This window comes from Excalfactoria chinensis, chromosome 4, assembly GCF_039878825.1.
Source record: "Excalfactoria chinensis isolate bCotChi1 chromosome 4, bCotChi1.hap2, whole genome shotgun sequence".
Lineage (NCBI taxonomy): Eukaryota > Metazoa > Chordata > Aves > Galliformes > Phasianidae > Excalfactoria > Excalfactoria chinensis.
Genome location: NC_092828.1, coordinates 38,731,520 through 38,755,656, shown reverse-complemented (window position 1 = coordinate 38,755,656; position 24,137 = coordinate 38,731,520). Strand labels below are relative to the sequence as shown.

General features: G+C 40.3%; 1 protein-coding gene across 5 annotated transcripts; it reads right to left on the bottom strand.

Moving 5' to 3' along the window:
• Window positions 1-670: 670 nt before the first annotated feature.
• On the bottom strand, window positions 671-23,552 carry RASSF6 (Ras association domain family member 6). Of its 5 annotated transcripts, none has more exons than XM_072335639.1 (14): window positions 22,692-22,704; window positions 22,533-22,596; window positions 21,549-21,803; window positions 21,199-21,439; window positions 17,066-17,155; window positions 10,338-10,416; window positions 8,981-9,132; window positions 6,948-7,039; window positions 6,336-6,520; window positions 5,801-5,902; window positions 4,731-4,782; window positions 3,604-3,722; window positions 3,419-3,516; window positions 671-2,572 (listed from the first exon to the last, which is right to left on the bottom strand). In XM_072335639.1, the coding sequence occupies exons 5-14, from the start codon at window positions 17,134-17,136 to the stop codon at window positions 2,497-2,499; spliced, it is 1,026 nt and encodes a 341-aa protein (XP_072191740.1). In that variant the 5' UTR covers window positions 17,137-17,155; window positions 21,199-21,439; window positions 21,549-21,803; window positions 22,533-22,596; window positions 22,692-22,704; the 3' UTR covers window positions 671-2,496. The 5 variants fall into 5 exon arrangements, with proteins under 5 accessions (XP_072191740.1, XP_072191739.1, XP_072191738.1 ...); XM_072335638.1 differs by having other exon boundaries at window positions 21,591-21,803; XM_072335637.1 differs by lacking the exons at window positions 21,199-21,439; window positions 22,692-22,704 and adding an exon at window positions 23,441-23,552 and having other exon boundaries at window positions 21,591-21,803.
• Between the last annotated feature and the right edge of the window lie 585 nt (window positions 23,553-24,137).

Genomic DNA, 24,137 nt, shown 5'->3' with positions numbered 1-24,137 from the left:
TATTTTTTACTCTAGTGTCTTATTAGTTATGTCCTAGAACTTGAATTCAAAAGAAACCCGTATTACCTCTGTCATCTGCTTTTCATTGTTGTTACCTTGAGTATGGAATAATACTTTGGAATAAAATCTTCCTCTGTTCTTGTCAGCATTTGTCAGAAACAGTTCATTTAAGTGACCGCAATATTCACACAACTCACACCACTGTAACACAGCAGCTTTATTTCACTAGTGCTTTAAACCCAGCAACCTACATTTGTACTTGTGCCAGGCTCCACTGTTAGTTTTCCAGTACCATTTAGTCCCAGTTCAGCAAGAAAAGTGAACTCAATGAGACCCGAGTATTTAACATCAGATGATGGCAAAAAATGACTCAACTTAGGAACGTACAGGATTGGACAATCTGCTTTGCAAATGCTTTTCCACACAGTCAGTGCACTGACACTATCTTTAGCTTTCCAAATCTCAGAGCAAAGAATTAAGATCATATCATGCTCCATTACTTCCACGCTGCACATTCATACAACCACAAGCATTTACCAAGTGAAGCATAACAGAAATAGGCTAGCTACATTAAAAAAAATAATAATAAAACTTGAATACTTTCTTCTGGTTAAAACAATGAGAAGATGCAGCAATGCAGCAGACAGCCCTGCAGAACTTGCAGGTTTTTGAGTGCAGACTAGATTTTCTCCCTGCTTTAAAGTTTGAGCTCTCTGCATATTGCTCTGTGTTTCAGTCCTGATTTGCTCCTTAGAGTAGCAGGCAGAACAAAGCAAGAAATCCAGGCCAAGGGGTCTGTTCCCATACTTTAGCATAGTTTCTAGTGTCTCACTATGGTCGGTTGATGCCAAAACATACCTGTCTGCAGGTGAACAAAAAATGACAGTGCTTGATTGGGTTCAAGCTGACATCTACTTGGTTTTGGACAAGAAGAAGACATATTATAGGCCAACTTAGACTTCGCTGAAATTTGAACCTACAAGTCCAACCTGTGATGTTTTATGTTGAGTTTCTTATATCCTAAACACTTGGCTAATAAATATTTGAATGGTTCACCTGTGAAATTTCAATGATGCTTGTGTGCATAATTCTGTTGTTTCAACAAACTGACATTGGCATACCCAAGGCAACTGTTACAAATGCCATGCATCTTGCTTGACCACTGAATTGTTTTTATTTCTCCCCTCTGTGCTCCCATACCCATCACTATTGCCTGTGTAGGATTATAACAGACTGCATATTAAAATAAGCACCTTCCCCAAGCACAATAGGTTAATTAGCACAATGACTTCTCATTTTTGAGTTACCATCCAAGTAACATCACCTCACAGGGAGTACAGCTTTTCACACTTGATTTATTCCACATGATTTCTAGACATCATTTTCTGTACACCAGTTCCTTCCCTCTCAGCATGTATATCTTATTATCTGCAGAAACCAAACGCAGCTGGTACAAAACACAGACATCACACTTAAAGAGAAGGTACTGCAGGAGGGCACTTAATTGTGCACATTTTATTTACATCTCTACAATTTGATCTTTACTACTCAGCATGACTGAACCACACAGGATCTGACAGAGGAATGTACACTGTGCAAGTGTCAGACTGTCCAAAAACTTCATCTGCAGAAGGATGCCAACCCCATGCTATAAGAGCTGTGATGTCAGCCTCTCACTAAACACTTCTCCTTTTCTTCTCCAAGTAGAAAACACAGGAAGTAATATGGAATAATCTGTTCCAATGAAAAAAGGCAAGGGGTACCTTCTAGCACTCAGTCAAGCAAATGTCATAATACTTAGTGGGAACTCTCTGGAGCTTAAAATGCATGTCAGAGATATCTTTGCTTATACTTTAAGAGCTGAGTAGCCATGAAGATGGTGAACTTCGATTTATACTTTTCAAACTTTGAGTTAAAGTTTAGATGAGTTAGGTACCTACCAATTGAAAACCACTGGGCTTTCAGGTCTCTCTTGTATAGGTGTTTTTGTAAGCTATGTGAAATGCCTAACTGCTATCTTAGATATGTAAATACCTTTTGCCACTTAACTCTACAGAAAAGCTTCCTCCTAACAAAATTTATCTTTTTTTTTTTTTTTTTTTCCTAATAGAAATCATATACATTCTTTTCTTATTTTTGGCACAACTAGCACACTGGTTATTGCAACATTTTGCCTGTATACTGGACTGTTGATAATGGTTTGGAATATAGAAGACTTTAAAGCCTAGTGCTTTTCAGCACAGAATTTTTCCCAATCCGAAGTTTCAAGTTAGATTCAGACTTCGCCTTTTGGATGATTTAGTCCATCTTCTTAGGTGGTCCCCAACTTGTATTCCAGAGCCATAGTGGAACATATGCAGTTTCAGTTGCATTATTATCAAAAGAAGCACTTTGCACACCCCTGTGCTCGAAGTGCTCCCCAGCGATGGCACATTCAAGAAAACAGACTTTCCTTTGCCAAAGGCAATGGGTGATAGTTGCAATATGCCATTCACATCAAACAGTAGTCTCTGTTTTTTTAGAAGTCCGATTTTGAAGGTGCTGGTATATCACACGCTTCTCTTTAAGGTATCTGAGAGAGAGAGGGATAGAAGAAGAGAGAGAGAAAGGATGTGTTTAATTACACAGAATCCTTTGGAAAACATTTTTAACCTGAATTTTAACATGTTAGTTGAATGAGTAAAAAATTTTGCAGTGAGAGCCATTCTGACAGAAAATGGCAATAGCTTGTATTTATTTTTTTCTTTCTGTTCCTGGCTGGTTTCGTTCAAAATGATTTGATGGACATCAGATAGCAGATTCACAGCTAGTTCAGATTTGCATTGGTTTTGACCTCGTGGTTTCAGAGCCACTGGTGCATTTCTAATCTATAACTGTTTTGAATACTGAGATACCATCAGAACCACTCATGCCATTCTTCAGAAATTAAGTTCTAAAGGACATTCTTCTGCACCTGGAGTTCAGCATCTATCTAAATTGAATGCAGTGACACTTATATTGTACCACAATATTTACTGCATTTACACATTCCAGGGAAATACACAGCAGCAAGTAGAAACTGAAGTACCAGTTTAAGGCTGGGAAGACATCCAAAGTACAACAGAAGTGACCCTAGGGCTCCTGATTTTATGGAAAACTCCAAGCTTGTATAAGCAGTACTCTGGTATCTTCCACAGCAGTTATCATCATTATCATCATCATTTAGGGATGCAGGGGCTGGACTCGATGATCTCTAGAGGTCCCTTCCAACCCCTACAATTCTGTGATTCTGTGATACAGAAACAACTGCGATTCCTACAAAGTTCAGTGCGAGCAGTAAGTGCATGCTGATACATTAATGCATCAGTCTATTGAGCCAAACTATAACTGTAAACATTCTCCCAGACTGAAAGTGATCCCCCCTAATTTCACTTCTTACTTTGCAATTGTCTGTTGAATTTCCTGTTCTTCTTCTTTGTTTATTCTGTGCAGAATTGATTCCAAAAAGGGAAGATGAAATTGAATATATTGAGCAACCTACCAAGAAAACAAAGAGAAATGCCCATTAGTGATTATGTTAACTGGAAAAAATACTGTGAACTGTTAGAATGATGATATACATACATCACTGCTGACCTCTTCCACATCCCTGTCCATGAGAAAAAACTTGGCAACCTTCTCTGATGGCCCCTGCAGGAGTCTGTGCAGTAAGGGAATGTCTCCACTTCTCAGCTGCTTCTTTTCTGGGATTTAAAAGCAATGTGCTGATATATAGAATATACAATAGCGCTCCTAAGTATTAGATGCAATTGGAAGTCTTGTTTCTTGGCAAAGTTTCTGTCTTTGCCTGACGTGTTATTATTAAGTGTATAATAAGTCTCTAATGCATAGTCTCTGGAAGATGCGACACCTACATTTGTACAACAATATGCCAGTGTCTTTCAAAATGCAGTACAAAGGAGCTGCAGTTTAGGTAATCAAGTACGTGTTTAAGAGATTGGTTCTAGGCCTGACAGTGTGTCTGTTACTCACTGAAACAAAATTCACTTTATCATTTTCAAACATCCTTTCAAATTCACATTTTGACATTTAAGGTACATTTTCCTCCGTTCTCCCATTCTCTCAACTATTATTCTTGACAAAACAAACAAACAAACAAAATCTTTTCAAGAAGAAATGGAGTTATAACACATTGTGAGAGTGGGCATTTTTTATTAAAATGGAATACTTTGAACTAGATATCTGGGACTGTCTCAAAATTGTGAAGTCCAAATGAAGTGTTTTTAGTTAGTCTCGTTTTCACCAGGTTAGCAGTTCAAAGCCAAGCTGGGCATCTTCTAGCACTCTCTAAAATCCTTATACCCTTTTTCCAATTAAAATATTTCATAACACTGCCAGATGGAAACTGGCATCCTAAGACTGTCATGTCTTAAGACGTCATCTAGAGCAGAAGTTACAGCAGAAGAGCATCTCAAGCAGATGTTATTTACAGGAAAAGCTGAGGCCTGTTTAATGGAAACAGCCATACTCACAGCACTCAAAGCTCCCAGAACAACTATTCAGGTTTTCCTCTCCATCAGAGAGGCTCACATATCTAAGGGGTCCCAGAAAAGCAGAAGTGCTGCACTGTGTTTAGGCACTGTATGCAAGGACAGATGGCTGTGATGAATCCTGTCACTCCAAGGTGAGCAGTCCACCCACATACACAGATAAACAGAAATGAAGTGACCCCGTAGAGATATCTGGCTTACCTCCGGACACATGGATAATATAAAGTGCAAATTCATGGGGACTGTTTTCTATCTGTAAACACAAAACCAAAGCACTGTTCAGACTGATTGATATGTTTCCTGAGCATTTCATCAGCAGCAGATATGCTACATGCTTCTCAACTCAGTGTTAAATCAAAACCCGCAAACTAGGCCTTTGTCTATGGGCGAGTTAGAAGACACTGAGTATGGATAAGATTTAAAGATGTGCTGCCTTTACCTTTGTCCTTCTACTCCACTGCCTTATGATTGCCAATGCAACCACATTGCCTAAAGGAGCAACACACACCACCTTAGACAAAAACAGATCTCCACAGAGTTTCCTTTCAGCATCCATAACTATTTCATAAAACTTTCTTTTCAGATGATAATCAGATTTTCCAAGAATATTATCCTTAAGACAGCAACCTGTGATCTCTCCTGATCCACTTACCTGCATCTCCATGTTCAGAGAAAAGGAGTCTGTTTTAAAAATTATTTTTCAGAACATGCTGCACAGCTGTACAGAAATCAACTTCTTTTGGATTTCAGAAATTCCACGGGGGGAAAAACAACAACGACAAACAGAACAGAGCACAGAGTGTCGTTTTTAACTGTGGCTTTCTGGATCTCTCTGCGCCTGGATCCAATACAGTGTGCATACCAGGCACCACTCACGCTAAACGACGGCTCCTTTTTATTTCCAGAAAAAATACAATTACTAGGGCCTGTCACCAGGGGGAAGCACAGTCATTAAACATCCTATCTCTGCTCTGGATAATGCTGAAGGTGCAATTTCCCTCCCAAGCGCACGAAGACATAAAAAAGCCATTCACTAGTTCTTAACTTCACTGCAAATTATGTTTATAGGCATATTTAGTCATTAACATTAGTAAAATAAAAGCAACACTCCCCTTACCTATGGCTTACTTGTGTTTCTTATTTTTTTCCTGCTCTATTTTATGTATTATGATTCCAGTTATTTCCTGCTTTTCACAGAGGACTGGTGGGACACCGATGGAGTTAGCATCTCTAGAATGTAGTTGCACTGGCTTTTGTAAGCACTCAATTACCTTGAACTTTCGAAGCAGTTGTTCTATTACTTCTCTTGTTCTCATATGGCTGTTAATTCTTATTTTGGTTTCTGATCCAGAAGCTGGAGTGAAAACGGATGTCTAAGAAACAAAAGCAGCAACAAAAGGGTGTGAATATGAGGATTCTTGCACTCAGCAGTTGAGACTCAAAAGAATCTAAACCAGTGCAGCTCTGGGACAAAGTGAACTGTCAAATACATTGTCACTGTTGCTATAAATCAAAAGGCACACAGTGTGCTCAGGAGAAGGGAATGCATCCCCCCAGGAAGGAAGGTCAGCTGTGGACTCTCCATAGCCCAGATCATACCGTGTAGTTGCTTTGCACGCTTGAAGTCTGCCTCCCTGGGGCTTGAGGCCAAAGTCCAAGGACACAGGCATGGCCACACAGGGGTAACAAGTGGGGAATGTCCCCCCTGGCTAAGGTGATGCAGGGTAGGTCCAGAAGCTCGTGAGGTTTTATTCTGTTCCAGTACCCAAACCTCAGGTGAGGAAAAACAACCATCTACATCCATACCTCATAGTTGTAGAAATGGCCATTAATAGAAAATCTGTGAGTTTCTTCTTCTGTTCTTGCGATCATGGGGAACTTGGTCCTCTTCCTTACAGCTGCAGCACTACTGACCGCCCTGGGCAGAGTAGCACAGTCATGTTCCTGCTTGCTCTTGGACTTCAGAGTGCTGCTTTCGTAATACGAATAACCTGGACAGGATGGAACTGCATCAGCACATTGTACAGCTGCACCTTGCTCCTTGCCAATACCAGCGCAGAGAGAAGGTTTGTGGTGGAGGGATTTATTTTACTTTACGTTTCTGGGAGGGTGTTGGGCATGGGCACACAATGAAGAGCAATAGGCTGCTTGCAGTGGCCACAGGCAAGAATTGCCACTTCTAATTCTTGGAAATGTTTTTTTTTTTTTTGGTGAAAACACAGCCTATTAGTACATTTAATTTGAAAAGTTATCTGCACAGCCATGTTTTCACCAGCCAGTCATATGTCACTATTTCAGCAACACATAACACATGGTAAACGGACTGAGAAAAATTACCCTTTACTGAGATCTAATATGCAAAATTATTTCTGCCGTCACAGAACAAAGATCTTATTGAACACAAGAACAGACACTTACTTTTCTCAGAGTTCAGCTTCTCTTCAGTAGATTTCAATGTCTCCCCGCTAATATGATGCAGATCATCAAATTCTCCCCATCGTGTCATTCCCCTGAAATAACAAACTTACATTAACTCAGTGAATTTAATTTATCCTGTAGGCAGGCTTCAGATAACACATTCCTACCCTTGTTCAAAACTTTACAGAACACAATTACAGCCTTCAATGTGTCATACAAAGCAAGTCATTTTAGTTCATGTCACAATAAAATTGCTGTTCATTAAAAATATCATGTGACTAGGGATCCCAAAGATAACAAAATCTTATTAGAGCTCATTGAAAGTTGAATGTGATGGCCCTTAAATTATTTGCAGTAATTCTTTGCATATTTTATAGCAATGTAGATTGAACACAGGTAGGATGACACGCAGACAGACAAGGAAAAAAAATTCTTTGACATTTAAATAGTCACAGGACATGTCACGTGATTTCTAGGATATGAAATACTGTAGAGCTTTCCAAACCATTTCTGTTGGAAAGCAAGGATTTCAAGTCATCTCTTGAGAAGAATGCCTGTTTTAAAGACCAACTTTTGCTGTCATTATTTCCATAATTCATTGAATAAGGTCTCTAGCAAAATGTCTTTGGCCAGTTACTGCTCTGACCAAGAATAATCCAGTTTGTAGGAAACCAGTTAAAAAAAAATAAAATAGTATTTCCTATAACTAGTCAAAACAATGTTCAACTAACCCCAGTGAGCACGCCAAATAACTATCTCAGTTTTGTTCCATGCATTTAAAAAGTTCAGTTAAGATCAAACAATCAAGCTGTTCTGCATACCTTAAAGCATGTCAGGGCAGTTTCACATTTCTGTGATCATGAATTAATATTTACTTTAAGATTCACATCTGCTACCAGTCATATACTCTTGAAAGAATAAAAGGCAAAGAGAAATTTCACTGCTTGACTGGACTGTATCATATAGGGCAAATGTACCTAGTATCAAGAGACCTACTAAAGGTAAATAAAGAGAACCAGATATGCCTCAGACTCGAGTTCATTGCTGGTTTCTCCTTGTAAAGTTTCCCATTACTTTCAAGAGCAAGAGACAAGGAAGAAGGCTGTACCTGGTTTTAGTGGAGCTAAATGGCTGCAATTATGATAGAATTAAACCCACAGTTCAAACATATACCACGTGCAATCTAAGATAATGGATAATTAAGAAAAGGAGCTCTTAAGTGCAGAATTTACCAGGGAACTGTTCAGAGTAAATATTGGCTCAGCCTCCATATTGCACATAACTCAGCTTCTGCTTGTCAGATGTAATTCCAAATTCACCAATCAAGTCTTGAGAAACAGTATTAAAAACAGAAAAAGGAAACATTCTAAGCACTTACACCATTTATTTATTTAAGGATCTGGGAAATCTAGCAGAATTCTCATCAACATAGAACACTCATAGGCAGCTGTCTGAAGGAACAGCTCATCTGTTTATATCTCTAATGTGTTTTAACATCAGATTTTGCGTGGACTAAATATTCATTTCCGGGCTTTAACTTTGCCCTGAGAAGCAATGGTGTCATGTCTGAAACATATGAGAAAGTAACTTAGCACAGACAATAATCTAGTACTCATCTAACATCTTTCTGCTTCATGCTATAGAATGTGCACCACTAGGCGGTTTTTTTCAGGTGCTGCATCTGTTACTGGATGTACAGATTCTTATTTTTTAAGCATTTTTATGTACATAAATTTCCCAGTACTTGCATGTGAACAATCAGCATAGACAAGAGCAGCTTCCTCCTCCACCTTCTTGACAACTCTTGAGCAGAAAACTGGAACAAGTCACATCTTTCTGCCCAACAGAGGATGGTGAAAGGCCCATTCATTTACACCTGGTGAAGAGCATCACTGCGCAGTCAACTATTGAAGCCTTTGGGAAATCTGGGATATGCAACTATAGCCTAGATAAGCCATAGACTTTATAGCCACCTTTCTGAGCTGCCTCAAAACATCAGCCTGCCTCCGTTCTTATGGAATTTAATATATTACCTTTTACTGGGGAACAAGCCCACATTCTCTGTTGACTTCAAGGTTACAAAAGAGGGTATCTGCTTCTCATCCTGAATTTTTAAGCGAATAGGATGTCGAACTCCCCAAAAGATTGATAAGATTCCTTCAATAAATGGTTTACCTCCTTCTCGCTGGGGAAAAAAAAGAAAAAAGAATAAAAAAGGAGCACTGCATCATAATAGTTAGAGAAGTTCCCCTCAATTAAACAGAAATACACTGAAATCGCTCATGTTGGCTCAGCCCTGGAACAGGTCACACAGAGAGATTGTGAATTCTTTGTCCCTAGAGATTTCCAAAACTTGTCTCACTAAAGCCAGAGCTGACACAACCTTGTGTCAGCATTACTCTGAACAGAAGACTGGATTAGGTAACTCTTCCAGTGGCTCTGTCCAACCAACATTTCCACAATCATGGGCAATTAGGAAACAAATCCTATTTGTTCTGCTTGGGTGAGTAGATCTTTTGGACCAGGGCACTAAGAAGGTGATAAAGGGGAATTGCTGTCAAAGGCAGAAGACAATGTTAATTAAGCCATCCTCATTGATGTAGGGCAGTGCAACAGTGTTATTGGTGTCCCTTCTTGCTGACAACAAATTTGGTAACTAGGTCTCTGTCTGAGTAGAATGAGCCATGACAGACAGCTGAAGACTTCCAATCTTCAGACCATATTTGTCTAGAATTGCTTTAAGAGTCCTTCTGGTTCTAAGGCAGGTAAAACAAAAACACATCTTGTGATGCTGAACGGCATTCAGACTGCTAAGCCAGGGATTGTGGTGTCAGAGGTATGACTCCTGCTTTCATCAGTCCTTCAGCTACACAGGTTCTTCTGGTCTCTACAAAAGGGGCATTCCTTGGGCTACTGCTGTATTTTCTGTACTGAAGGTTCATGTTTGAGGAGAGATTGGTAATCTGCAAACCAACCCAAGTGATGGCAGCCCTGCCATTACAGGCTGCCTGTTCCATCTGAAGGAGTAGGAGAGGAGCTGAATGTTGCAGAAAGCTTTGCAGTTCAGCTCCCTCCCAGCTAATGAACTGAGATTTGAGAGGTTGACCCAAAGAATGATCTTCTGTGACTGGGATGGCAAGGAAATCACACTCAAAAATCTTAATTTCCCACTACTCTGAACTTACCTTTTACACCTCTCTTCACACATATTTGACAGTAGCATGTGCTGGGGTGTTTTGAGCATAGTGATATATTCCATCTAACATAATAATGCACAACGTGTATTCTATATTGTTCAGTCTAACTCTGTTAAGCAGCAGCACCCATTAGTACTTTTCCAACTATTACATTATACTCTTTTTTTTGTATCATTTTTGCACACATCCTTACCTGATCATATGACAGTTGCAGATTTTCTTGATCAGAATAGTAAGAGTTATAGATCTTCAGAAGAGAACGGAGCTGCTCTCTAGGATAAAGGACAACAATAAAATGAATCATTTTAAAACATTTCTACTACTGTAAAATCCAGGGCTTACGTGGCAGAGTAACGTTTCTTATCTCTGTTACCCCCTGAACATTTGAATAGGTTTGTTAATAATTAATACATCTTACAGGAGTAAAAATTCTGTCAGTATACTGAGTTGTCCATAAGTTACTTTTCTAAAGACCTGATACACAGAGGAAATGAATTAGCTGGTCTTAAGTGACGTTAATAACACTGCCCTAGAATAACTGATACTTTGAACTTCTGCTAGAGTGAGGGGGAAGCAAACAGGAACAATGCTCCCATACAAAATATTGCTGAAGATTTTAGTCAGGTTACAATTTGTTTTCTCCACGTGATAATTTTCAATGTGTTTTTGTTTTCACATTTGTCCTTTTTCAAAATGACTACAGTGTGCCTACACAAAATAATTCAGTTTCCTTCTGCTGGCAACATTACAGCTTTAGAACTTTACTGAGAGGAGAGAAGATGGCTATGAAGAGCCAAGTGAGAGTTACAACCAAGCCCATCATCTTGGATTTCAAACAGAAAGTCACTCAACAATTTAAAAAAGCACAGCATAGCCTTCTACCATGAAAATGCTGCAAAAAGTAAATCCCAAGCAGTCTGTAGGCTCACACATTGTGCTTTTGCAACATCCCAGCTAGATCATACATCTAACAGCTGCAGTATTACAGAAACCCATAGCACTGACACTGCAGCCTACATGGGCCTTGCAGATGAAGAAGCAATAAATACTCTACACAAACATGAAATGGGAGATGTGTGCTCAGGCACCAGCACTCTGCATAAGTGACTTCTGGTAACTGTTCTGTACCAGCAGACAGTGCCGTGCTGTACCACACAAGGAGGTACCCAAGGGAGCACCCTCCTCAGAGCCAGTCTGCTTGAATTACAGCGGAAGGCGGAGTTTGGTGAAAGTGCTCTGCTTTTTAGCATTGCTTTTGAAGAACATCTCACACCACGTTGACAGAGCTCAAAGGACAGCAGAGGGAGCGAGAGGTGCTATGAGCCATGAAGAAAAAAAGCAAGTTGCAGCTCAAGGTAGAAAAGGCCGAACAGAAAACACTGGTATTTTCAGTATCAAGAAACATTCTTCCCAGGTTAGTTAAATAACAAAGGTTACTTAAACTACAATCCAGGAAGGTAATTTCTACCAGCATGGATAAAAACTGCACAGAGAGGCATGATTTCTGCCTCACTGATGATTAAGAATTAACTGAGATGACTAACAAGATTGTCTCATGGTCTGACAGGCAGTGGTGAATGAAAACACCATGTTTACTTTCAAATAGCATCTATTTTTTCATACTGTTTAGTATAAAATATTATAACAGAATTAATCAAACAGCAAATGAAAGCTTATCTCAGCAAAGTTACAGAGACTTAAAGGAATCATTCAAGACCCAAATACTATCAGAAGTGCTACTACAACTTCTACACCAATTTCAAGCATAAATAGAAAAACTACAAAAACTGACTTTTAGCAGAGTCACTGAATCAAATCACACATAGCAACCATGCACAGTAGAAATTAAGTTTTATATACTGCAACAGTCATAGAGTTCACCAAGAAAATTGCAGGTGTAGCAGCATTCTGATTGAGACCATATGCAAAGTATTAAACATTTCAGTAAGACATTTAGAGAGGGAATTAACAACATTAAATTAGGGAACAGGAAACACTGTATGAAGCATTTTAGGATAATTTCTCGTGTTTGTTTTCCTGTACCTGTCATAATACACCCACATCCTAGAGTACACAAAGGCACTACCACTGATGACAGTGGCAGCTTTATCAGAGATGGTGAGTTGAAGAGTGACCTCCCCCAGAAGTATAACCAATCCATCAGCCACTTCAGAGCTGTTAGGAAGGAGATTTTCAGGGATGAAATGAGCACTATTTCATAGCATCTCTCTGCTGTCCAGTCTTCATGGCTGCTCTAAGCAGATACATCACAGTCTTGTACCTGTCCCCTCTTTCCATTTCTATGTATACAGAGTGTCTGGGAAAAGACATTTCTGAATGACACTAACAACTTGGTAGTACCCTGCCGCTTGGTTAACCTTCTCCCTCCCTATGAGAGGGAGGGAGAAGGGTGAAGAGAAGCATGGTTTTTATTCTGCAGGTAACACAAGGGCAAGGTCTGCACTGCTGAACTCAAACTGTATTCCCCTTTAAGGCTCTGGATGTAAATTATTTACTTCATTAACTTGCGGCAGTTCCCAAAATATATTTTGAGTGGCTTTATCAAACCTGTTGGGCTCCAAAACAACACTTTCACCTTAAGTCACTTTGATCTTAAATCCTAGAAATACAGGTGGTGAAAGCACTTTTTTCCCCAGTGTGTTGGAATAACTTGTACCTAGTTCTGAGTCTTCTGAACTATGGGGGATTATATTCAGGTCATTCCACCAAAAGTGAAAGTAATAGCAGACTTAGATATGAAGCAGGCACATGAAAAGCTCTCGTCACACCAGCTAGAGGGAAGCAAGATTAAGCAAGCTGTAGCCTCAGATGGGCAGAATTCAGATGCAACACAAGATTAAGGTGCAAGTAAGAGATCCATATTTTTGATTGACATATGTTGTGATAGATCTGCTAATCTTGCTTTTAAGACACTGAATACTTTAATCTTCTTGGTTTCACAGCCTCATATCTCAAGCAGTCATTTCACTGACAGTTGTTCCTTTGTGGACTTTTCATAGGTGGAAAGCTGTGGAGGTCAGTTCCCTAAGAAGAGACTAAAAATACTTAAAGAACTGTGTCTTTCTGCAAGGCCCATCTTTTAGGCTGTGTTGATTGCAAAAGCAATTGAAATCACAGGCTAAAAGCAAAGTGATTTGTTAAGGGTTATAAAATCATAGAATTTTATGAGTTGGAGGGGTTCCTTAAAGGTCATCTGGTCCAACTCCCCTGCAGTGAACATCTATGGATACACTAGGTAGCTCAAAGCCCTGTCCAGCCAGACCTTGAATGTCTCCAGGAATGGGGCATCTACCACCTTCCTGGGCAACTGCTTCATCACCCTGATTGTAAAAAACTTCTTTATTACAGCTGTCTGAACCTCTCCTCTCTTAGTTTGAAACCATTTCCCCTTGTCTGATCACAACAGACCCTGAAGAGTCTGTCCCCCTCCTTATTGACATGCTTTAGATATTGAAAGGCTGCTCTTGGGTCTCCCTAGAGCCTTCTCTTCTCCAGGCTGAACAGACACAGCTCTCTCAGCCTGCCCTCGCAGAGGAGGCATTCCATCCCCTGGATCATTTTTGTGCCCTCCTATGAACCCAATCTAATTCTGTACTGAGAGCTCCAAATATGGACACAGTACTCCAGGTGAGGTCTCATCAGCATAGAGTAGAGGGGCAGGATCACTTCCCTTGACCTGTTGGCCATGCTTCTTTTGATGCAGCCCCACATAAATACAGCTTTCTGTGCTGTGAGGGCACATTGGTTGCTCATGTCCAGCTTACCAACCATCTCTACCCCCAAGTCCTTTTTGGCAGAGCTATACTCTATGCCTACATCCTAGAATTTGTACTGACAGATGGGGTCACCACGACCCAGAAGTCTGCGAGATGGACTCTGTTCAACCTTTAGCAGAGCATGCTCTGAATATTTTTACTTAGTTTCTTGCTTTTTCCAGAAGAAACTTGCCATTAATTTCCACAGAAGTTTGCATAAATAAATCTTTCAGGTCTCATATTAGTGCAACAAATGGTGATGAACCGTGCAGGCTATTAGAAAAACCCTAAGAGAGAGATTAAACAGTAGCTGATATGGAGTTTGTTCTTGTGTAGTGGAGAGACAAAACTTTTACTTCTTTTAGCGCAAGAAAGGAGTAAATACATGCACCAGCCTACTAGCTCCAATTTGAGTCAGCATAGCACATCTTGGCTGAGAGGGCTCCAAGACTACCCCAACAAAGAGGCAGACAGAATCACAGAATAGCTTAGATTGGAAAAGACCTTTAAGATAATCAAATCCAACCCCAACCTAACCATACTACCCTAACTCTAACAACCCTCCACTAAATCATGCCCCTGAGCACCACATGCAGGGATGGTGACTCAACCACCTCCCTGGGGAGCCCATTTTAGTGCTTAACAACTGTTCCTATAAAGAAATTTTCCCTGATATCCAACTTAAACCTCCCCTGCCACAACTTGAGGACATTTCCCCTTGTTGTGTCATCAGTGAGAAAAGACCAACCCTGCTCTCACTGTAAGCACCTTTCAGATGTTGCAAGAGAGCAATAAGGTCTCCCCTCAGCCTCTTCTTCCCCAGAATAAACAGCCCCAGTTCCTTCAGTCTCTCCTCGTAGGGCACATTTTTCAAGCCCTTCACAAGCCCTCTTGCCTTCTTTGGACCTGCTCCAGTACCCCAATGTCCTTTCTGCACTGAGGTGCCCAAAACTGAACACAGTACTTGAAGTGGGGCCTCACCAATGCTAAGTACAAGGGCAGGATTACATCCCTACTCTCACCACACCATTCCTGATACAAGCCAGGATGCCATTGACCTTCTTGGCCACCTTGGAACACTTCTGGCTCACATTCAGCTGAATGTCTAACAGTGCACCAAGTTCCCTTTACATCAGGCAGCTTTCCAGCCACTTCTCCCCAGACCTGGGGTTGCATAGGGTTGTTTTCAGAGTCTCCTCGTGGCTCTGCTGCCAGAAAAGTCAGCAGCTCTGGGGCATTACCCCAGTGTCCCTTATAGTGTGACTTTGTGACAGTAGTCAAACACAGCAACTAATGAAAGCCAGCACTAAGAAACTGGAGGAACTATGTAATGACAAACCAAGAAGAGGTTAACATATAGTGCACTTTCACTAGTAATGAAGGCAGGATACAAGGGAGCAGTTGGGTCAGCTGCCTTCGTGGTAAACCACAAAGAGCACACTGTATGTTCACTAATCTTGTAAAGTTTGCTGGTATTGTTGCTCTCACCTGAAACCTATGCATTTATCCATAGATTTTTATAGCAGTTATGCTTAAAGACATTATGATTTATTTATTTTTTTTCAGCCAGGTAAATGCAAATCTCATTCTGCAATTCCCAAGAATCAGACTTGCAACATCCACAAGATTTGCATGGTATGATTGGAAGAAGAGCTGCATAAATGCCAGTTCAAGGTGCACGATGAGGACAGTAGCCTGCAAATTTCGTTGGAAGCAAGTCTGAGTGCATATTAAATCTACTAATGAATCCTGAAACACTTCCCAAGGCAAGGAAACTTGAACAGTAATTGCAACCATGACTAACACAGAAGGGTGTTGACCTGGTTCGTCTGGAACATTTCAGAGAATTGCAGAATCACAGGGGTTAGAAGGGCCCTTTGGAGATCATCTAGTCCAACTCCCTGCTAAAGCAGGGGGATACATAGCGTAAGTTGCATGCAAAAATGTCCAGGCAGGTTTTGAATAGCCTTTTCCAGTGCTCCATCACCATCACAGGAAAAGTTCTTCCTCATGTTTGCATAGAACTTCCTGTGTACCAGTTTGTGTCTATTGCCCCTTGTCCTGTCTCTGGCCATCAGCAAAAAGAGCCTGGCCTCATTCACTTGACACTCACCCGTTAGAAATTTATAAGCATTCATAAGATCCCCTCTTAGTCTTCTCCAGGTTGAACAGCCCCATTTCCAATTAACATTTCTGCATACCAATTACATGAAAATTAACACAGACTAATTACCTCTGACACAAAACCATTATTTTTTAAAGTAGTAGCAGCATAAAGAGAGCAGCTGTTTAGGAAAAAAGGGAGGTACGCATTTACTGCCTGCATGGTTTGGGCAGAGCTCTATTGACCTTCCTGAAAAAGAGAGAAACCAACACCACAGTTTATAACCAATATAAGAGTATTAAGGTTCAGATGTTAATACTTAGAGCAGCCTCAGAAATTCTACCACAAACTCCATCCCTGGGTATGTTTAACTAGCTTCTTCTTTGACAGGAATATCAGGAGGGATGGAAATGATGTGTGTAAGCTGCCATTTTTCCAGTTCTTGTGCTCTTGACAACACAGGGAAAAGCCTTTCCCAAAGAAGGTGATGGAACCATGCACTGGGGGACTTATGGTTTATGGCAACATTAGGAAAATTACTAACAAATGCATTCAACCATAGAAAAGAATCTCATGTAAAACAGTTCATGTGCAGTTCCAAACCTTTTCTAAGTAAGTTGGAGAATCTCTACTCACAACAGAACATAGCTGACAACCTAATACAGCTTGCTCTGTAAAGAAACTTCACCATCTGAGGCTACACACCAAACCACACGCTTCAAACACATGGAAGTCACATTAAACACTGGAATCCACACTTCATTTCAACACTTTTCCAGGACAGAAGGGTCTTCTTCCCTAATTTAAAACATAATTTCAGTAGCCTGTGAAAGTGTTGCTCTAATAAACAAAATCCACTGACCAAAAGGTTTTGTGTTTAATTTTTGAAATCCAAATAAAAGACCTCTTTGTTCTACCAATGCTTCATGGAAAGCAAGCTGTAGGAACTGCTGCTGCTACAGGACCCCTTTAGTGTATAAATACAGTGCAATGAGTAAAGCAAAGTTACTACATTTTTAAATTCTGTTTTTAAAAATTTACCTGGTTATAAATTTCTCCTCATTGATGGCAACAGAAGGAAGATGCTGTGCTTTCATAGTCACTTTCTTCATTTATTCAGAAGAGATGAAACTAAACAAAAGGAAAAAAAAAAAAAAGAATTTCATTAATTCCAGTAAAAATCTGAATGGTAAGCACAAAAACAAAGCCTTAGTTTTGCAAAGCAAAACCAAGTCAGACACTGAAGCTAAAGGCTAAATAAATCATACTTCAGCTATTTTGTACATAGCCATAATACCCAAATATTTTTCACTCCTAGAAAAAAAAGCCATAGGTCATTCCCAGCAGGTATATCACAGTAGTTTAAATCCTACTTACAACGTATGCCATCACTTTTTACAGTAGTTTAAGGAATACTCCAGAACTCCATGACTATTACTCAGTAGACTGAAACCCATTTACTGCTAAGGATTCATTTGCTAATTATGGATAGAGCATTGCCCAAGGTCACAAAAACAACAAAAAAAAAGTGACTCAGCAAATAACCGTTAACAAGGTTTGTGAGGCCAGACAAGAGAAGCGTTGATCATAGGCAGAATCCTGCAGCACACAAAGAAACCAGCTGAAGTAAGAAGTATTAAAGCAAGAGCAAGGCTATAATTAAAGTGATGTAGCAATACAATTTACAGACCTCCATGTACTGATTTCAGCACACTGTGCAGGCAAAAAGCCAGACTCATGATACTCCAACAATGCATTCTTCAGTAACATAATTATGGAGTCTTGACTGTTTTCTTTCACCCTCAGGTATTAGAATAAAAGGTAAACCAAGGAAAGTAACAAAAAAGACTCAGAAAAAAAATCAAGATTGACAACTGATACTACAATGAAAAAAAAAAAAAAATCTTAATCTCAGCCCAAGAAGTAGTAAGGAGGGGGGAAAAAAAGAATCACAATGCAAGAAGTACAGTTTCCACAGACTGCATTAATTTCTACCTTAATTTCTCTTTAACTGAAGCACGGTGACAGAGGAACCTGCCTAGTATCACTCACTGTCTGTTAGCATTTATGCCAGGAGAAGGTCTTGATCCTGATGTCAGACCCCATGGAACCAGCCTTGTAAAAAAAGTCTGAAAATCAGTTTATCTACAATAAAGGCAAATAGCATCCAGGAAATCAAGTTAGAAAGGAAATTAAAGCTTGTAGAGATCACAATGAGCTAAGAAAAAGTGACTAGTTGCTGTGCAATGATTCCACACTAGCAAGCCTCTTTTCTTTAAAGTCAGACATCAAGGTCATCATAGTCTAAGATGCATGACTTGTGAAAAATGTGGGCAAATGAGAAGCTTTTACATTATCTCTCACCCACAGAACACATAGGAGAGGGTTGTCACAAGTTATTACACAACCTCTAAAATCAAATGAGGTCACTACTGAAGTGAACTTTATGTGAGCAGCAGGAGGAAGGGTTCTATAAATCTACTGTGTCTTGGGTGACATTCAGGTGGAGGTGAAATTGATTCACTTACTGAAAGGGCCCAGGGACTTCTGTACAGGGATGAGTTTATATATAACGACTGCACTCTGCACTCCAGTCTGATGTTGCTGTTTCTTGGCCTCTCAGGTGAGTTCAGTAACCATCAGCCACACCTCGAAATCTGCCTCTATGCAATTTACTAATACCTCTAACTGAATCAGCTTCCCACCTTAACCTAATTTCAAAACAGTTTTGAAAGATGCAGAGGCGTTCATATACACTGGAATCTGAATACCTGGGCATGCACTTGAGTGTCTTTCCATGGGACATGAAAAAACTTGTGAGGAATAGTAGAGAGCTCAGGCACCGTTAGCCAGAGCAGCCACTCCAGCGAGCACTCACACTGTTTCTTGCTTGGTGCTGAAGACCTCCGAGTAGAATCTGACTGTAAAGTGATTCATATGAATGAAAAAATGTGATGTCAACAGATTGACAGGAGTGATTTCTTACACAAAAAGGAGGCTATTGCTGAACCACATGTTCTGCTAGGTAGTGTCAGGCTCCTACTGAAGTATTTGCCTTAAAAATCTTAAGCATACCTTAAATCTGCTGGTTGCCCTTAAAGCACTGACAGTGGGACCAAACTCAAGTTCATTCAGTGAAGGAAACAACCAATATCTCCCCTTTTCCTGTCTCACAACCCAATATGCTGTTACCTGCAGCTGGCACAGAAACACAGCAGATGCTTATTGCCTCTCCCAGTCATCCTCATCTAAGCAGCTCTGCTCACCAGGATCACACCACACACCTCTCACTGCTCACACCAGAGCAGTGTAACGGATGGGGCAGCCCATACCCATGGGCTCAACAGCTGAGCAAACTCACATGCTGCCATCCAATTTGCAAATTACATACTCTAGTCACAGCAGAAGTTCCCTTGGGGATCTGCACGTGTCTGCAAGCAGTATTTCTGTAATTTGTTCTTTATGCATGCCGGTAGCAACATTTAAGTGAATAAATGTCATTAAAACATGATCAAAGTGTGTTAATTTTCCAAATTCTCAACAATGTATAGCTATGATTATACATGGCACCTATCCAATGGTAACTCCTGACTCACTTCCTGTCACACAGATGTCCTCCTCAGGTTAACTTGGGCTAGAACCTCAAAATTCCCTCAGAGAGGCAAGATTTTGAAAGCTGGACCTTGGAAGGACTGACACCTAATAAAGAAGAAACTTAATTACTGGGAGAAGGCTGACCAAAGGCTAAAATACATTTGTTAGGAAACAAAAGACAGAGGAAAAAAATAGGAGTAAATAAGGAATGGAGCAGATGCAAAATGAAAACCTCCAGAAGAAGACAACAACAATCAGAGAAGTCCAGAAAAGTGAGGGGAAAAAAAACCCACTACGCAGTCTCTGAGCTGTGAGAGGACCAATAACCTCATGAAGGTACATGACAAATCTGATGAGAAAATAGGATCTTCCTTTTTAATAATATTTATGTCTTACAGGAAAAAGTCGAAGTGTTTGGAGAGATAAGAAGACTTGTTTAATTTCATAACACACCACAGTTTTAAAGTTTTTTGCTTCAGGGAAACGGCACAAGGACAGGGATGGAGGAAAGACAAAGCAAAGTAAGAGCAAAAGGCCTTATAGATTTTTATACGAGGATAAAAGGACGCGGCTGCAGGAGAGGACACCTGACCCACAAGCTCAGCTGAGCAGCAAAGCAGCATTTTAGTTCACATTTAATAGCCTATGGAAGAGGCTGTGTGCAACAGCCTGGATATGCTTCTTGACACATTCATAGATTAAGATGGGGACTGCAGAGCAAGCAGTGTGCTATGCAGAGCTCTTACCAGTGTTTAGAAGAACTGAAAACATCAAAACCCCTAAGGATTTCTGTGTGTTTTGTACCCATGCTTTCCAAAGCAAGACAAAAAATAGAGGAAGTCAGGATTGTGTGTGTTCTCATTTTCTCTTATAAAAACCCAACAAGTCCAACTATCTATTTATCACAGAATCATATCTACTTGGCTGTCAGTAAAACATACATATAACATTTTGTACAGCACAGGGAGCTTTGCACTGTAAGAATGAGAGCAATACAAATACTTAAGTAATTTTCTAAACACGGTAGTTTGGTATTTAGCCCATTCTTGAACCACTAACCATTTCTAAAAGAGTTATGATCTGCTCATCTACATACAAAATGCAGTATCAGCAGAATATTGCTGATCAGTCCTTATCTAGTCATATACTTTATATTTCTGAAGGTTGTTTTTTTTTGTTTTTTTTTTTTTGTTTTTTTTTTTTTTTCAATTACACGTCCTCACCATCAAAGAAAAGATCTAATTATAAGAAATTACTTACTTTAAAAAGGTTTTAATACTTGCATTTTTTTCCCCACTGAGAACAGGGTGATTTTGTTTGTTTGCTGAACGTCTTCCAGTTACTCTTACATTTCATTTTAAAATTCATTGTTACAGTACAGCCCACAGCACTACTCAAATACACAAAACAGCTCAGCCCCTCCGCTCATGCAACTCCAGACCAGCTCTGATTACCAAAGCCAAAAGCAAGTTGGTGTTTATCAGTGAACATGGCCCCTCAGCACCCACAGGCTCCCTCCGCTTGCATGAACAGTGACTGCACAGCAGTGCTTCACCAAGTGCACTTCAAACATGACGCACCCATTGCTATGAAGTTCCTTTCTATTTCAGGTCGCTCCAGAAAGATAGCCTCCGCTCCCCACAGAGTAGCCAAGGTCACCACACAGTCTTTACGATCCTACTGGTGACGGAACGACTGGCAGCATGGGGTCTGTCTCCTTAATCACAAGGGACTCACGCAAGACGCCTTGAGAGTCTGGAACTTTTTCCAAGAATTTCCAACTGACTGAACGTTTCTTCTTCCCTCTGGCACCTTAATTACCTGAAAATAATCTGACTCAAGTTCTGGATGACTGCGAAGGACCTTGCTTTCCCCGACACTGCAGGTTATGCAGCTAGCAGAACAGCCCCAGCTTTTATGTTTCACTTACCTGTGCGCACAGGCAGAACAGAAGCAAAGGAGTACCACATACCTTGGAAGAAGCATGACAGCATGGCACGAGCTGACAGCTACCTCTGCTTCCTTATGGAACTCACGGATATGCTAATTACTGTTTTGCTCACCAAACTGGGAGTGCTGGAAAGCCAGGACACTCCCCACACCTCAGTGCATGTCGGGAGTGTTCACCTTCCCACTTTCCTTCCTCCCTGCAGCTGTGGGAGAGCGCCCTGAGTCACAGCTGCACCTACGGGAGGCTCCGGTTAACACTTTAATCACTAACTCCATAACGAGAGGCAACCTGCTGCTGCTCGGTAATTATTTGCTGACAGAGTACACCCTGAAACATCCTGTGCTGAAAGTGCTGTTAGGCTTTAAACTCTTCTCATGTTTGTTTTCTACTCCACTGGATAATGTGGTTGTTCCTTCTCTGGATATACCTAAGTCTCTAGTGTTTAGTGAAACACATACAAACAAGTGATGTATAAATATATGGATTTATAACATTATGACAAAAACTGTGACAACGTATCTCGATCGTTTCATCACAAACAGCTCTAAATTCAGTTCCTTGCTTACCCACTCAATATTCTTATGAATGTTACTCACTGGGCAGAAAAGCACCATTACTTAGCCTAATCACTAAGCAGCCAATCATATAAGCAGATGTTTGAGCTGTAAGTAAATCAAACTAACACAAACTTCCAACAAGCTTCTGCTGTTTGTCCATCCAGTTTTAGCCATTTATTCACAGGATCAAGCTTAAGACTGAGCGTTATTGGGCCAAAGAGAGAAGAGTATGAAAAATACCGGACCTGAAATTGCCTCCATGCCAGTCTTAAGACTCTATGATTATTATCACATTGCCTCTGGTTTATATCATCTCATTCCAGGGGCTGGCAGACCTGTTAATATTTGCTTTCCACCCCTATCACCACTCTCTGGTGTGCTCCTCTCAAGAGGTAGGCAGATGTACCTTCAGAACGATGTATCTGATGTTTGGGATTACAGTTCACAGTGCAGAGCTTCTAGTCCTACACCTGAAAAATACATACATAGTTATTTTATTGGCTGGCAAAAGAAGTCTCTCAAAACACATGAAGAAATAAGCATGCAGGATTTTTGCTCAATTCACCACAGCATAGAAGCTCCACTCTGTGGTGAACTTGCAGCTTCACATCAAGTACTTGAACTCCTTGTACAGCTGACCCAGATCTGATCTCATTAAGGTCACATGTAATTAACTGATAGGCACTGATAGGTGGAAGCTGATTGGTGTAGGCTGGGAGTAAAAATTACATAGGAAAAAAAAAAATGTTTTTAGGACCACAAAGCAGTGATTAGTTTACTGTAAATTACAGAAGTGAATATTCCTATTCATTTTCATAGGATAGTAAAACCTCACAAGCAGAGTGAGTATCATTGCTCACCTTTCTCAATAATTGTAGTTCATGTGCACTGGAAGTCTAAAAACATCACAAGATACTTATGAAACAGTTAAAAAAAAAAGGGTAAAAAAGGTTTGTTTGTTTGTTTTTATTTGTCTGGACAGGCAGGGAATACTATGATCCTTGAGACCTTAGAGACTATGGTTCTTTTTGGCTTCTTACACGATTAATGCAAATTATTTTAGGTTAATAAATAATTGGAAGTTGAAGTTCGGTTGTTTAATAACCTGGTCTCAAATCATTAACTGACAGACTGCTAAGCATAGAATAACATCTCCAACAGTAAAAGACAAAAAAGGTCCCACAAAAAACAAAGCAAAAGTTTCCACTTTCACAGCATGCAGTCACAGTAAAGAGGCTGGCCATAGCAGAGTCATACAGGCATGCTGTATTCTAGTGGCAATGTTTTGAGAAACATAAGTATACACAAGCTCACCAGAGGTATTTTTCATTGTAAAGCAGAAAAAAGAGTCCTCAATATCGTTTGCAAACAGCTGTTTGTGGACAACTTCAGATCAGCATTTCCAAATGTGGAAATGGCTTCTTGGACCTTCTGAGATGGAATGCTGAATCTCAAATGACAGGATCTGAATTTCCCAGTCAAATTCTTTGCTTTACATTATAGAAATTGCCAGGAGGCATCATTAACAGAAACAAATGAGGGAATTCAGAACAACTGGGTTTGCCCTGCAGAGGATTACCCATTCTTTAACAAGACTGTCTTCTGTCATTGTACTCGAGTGTCAACAGCAATATTTGTGTAGCATGGTGTTTTGCAGACACTGCTGATAAGCATGGCCTACAATAGAAATTAAGAAACGTGACTAATGATTAACTCAGATCACTAAACAAGCAAAACATACAGCCTATACAAGGCAGTCTCCTCTAGACCATAATTCCTCACACATAACTTTTTGTGAAGCTCTTCAGAAAACAGAGGAGTAGAACCTGCTGTTTGTGGCGGTCCATATGCCAGCAGCTATGGCATTTCACACAGCTGAAAGAACTGATGTGTCACAGGCACTAACCTTTGCCTGAGTAGAAATCTTCCTGCAAGCAGCACCACCTTTAACCCTGGAAGCAAATCGTTAGAGGGGCAGGTCTTACTTAACAGACTGAACCAGCATTAGTCA

Bases quoted from the DNA above. Each gene is read 5' to 3' on its own strand.
- RASSF6 (XM_072335637.1), bottom strand. From the start codon at position 17,136: ATGAAGAAAGTGACTATGAAAGCACAGCATCTTCCTTCTGTTGCCATC. The intron at 4,783-5,800 runs GTAATTGAGTGC...TTGTGTTTACAG, and splicing joins AACTGCTTCGAAAGTTCAAG to ATAGAAAACAGTCCCCATGA. The intron at 3,517-3,603 runs GTATGTATATCA...TTTTCTTGGTAG, and splicing joins TGGAAGAGGTCAGCAGTGAT to GTTGCTCAATATATTCAATT.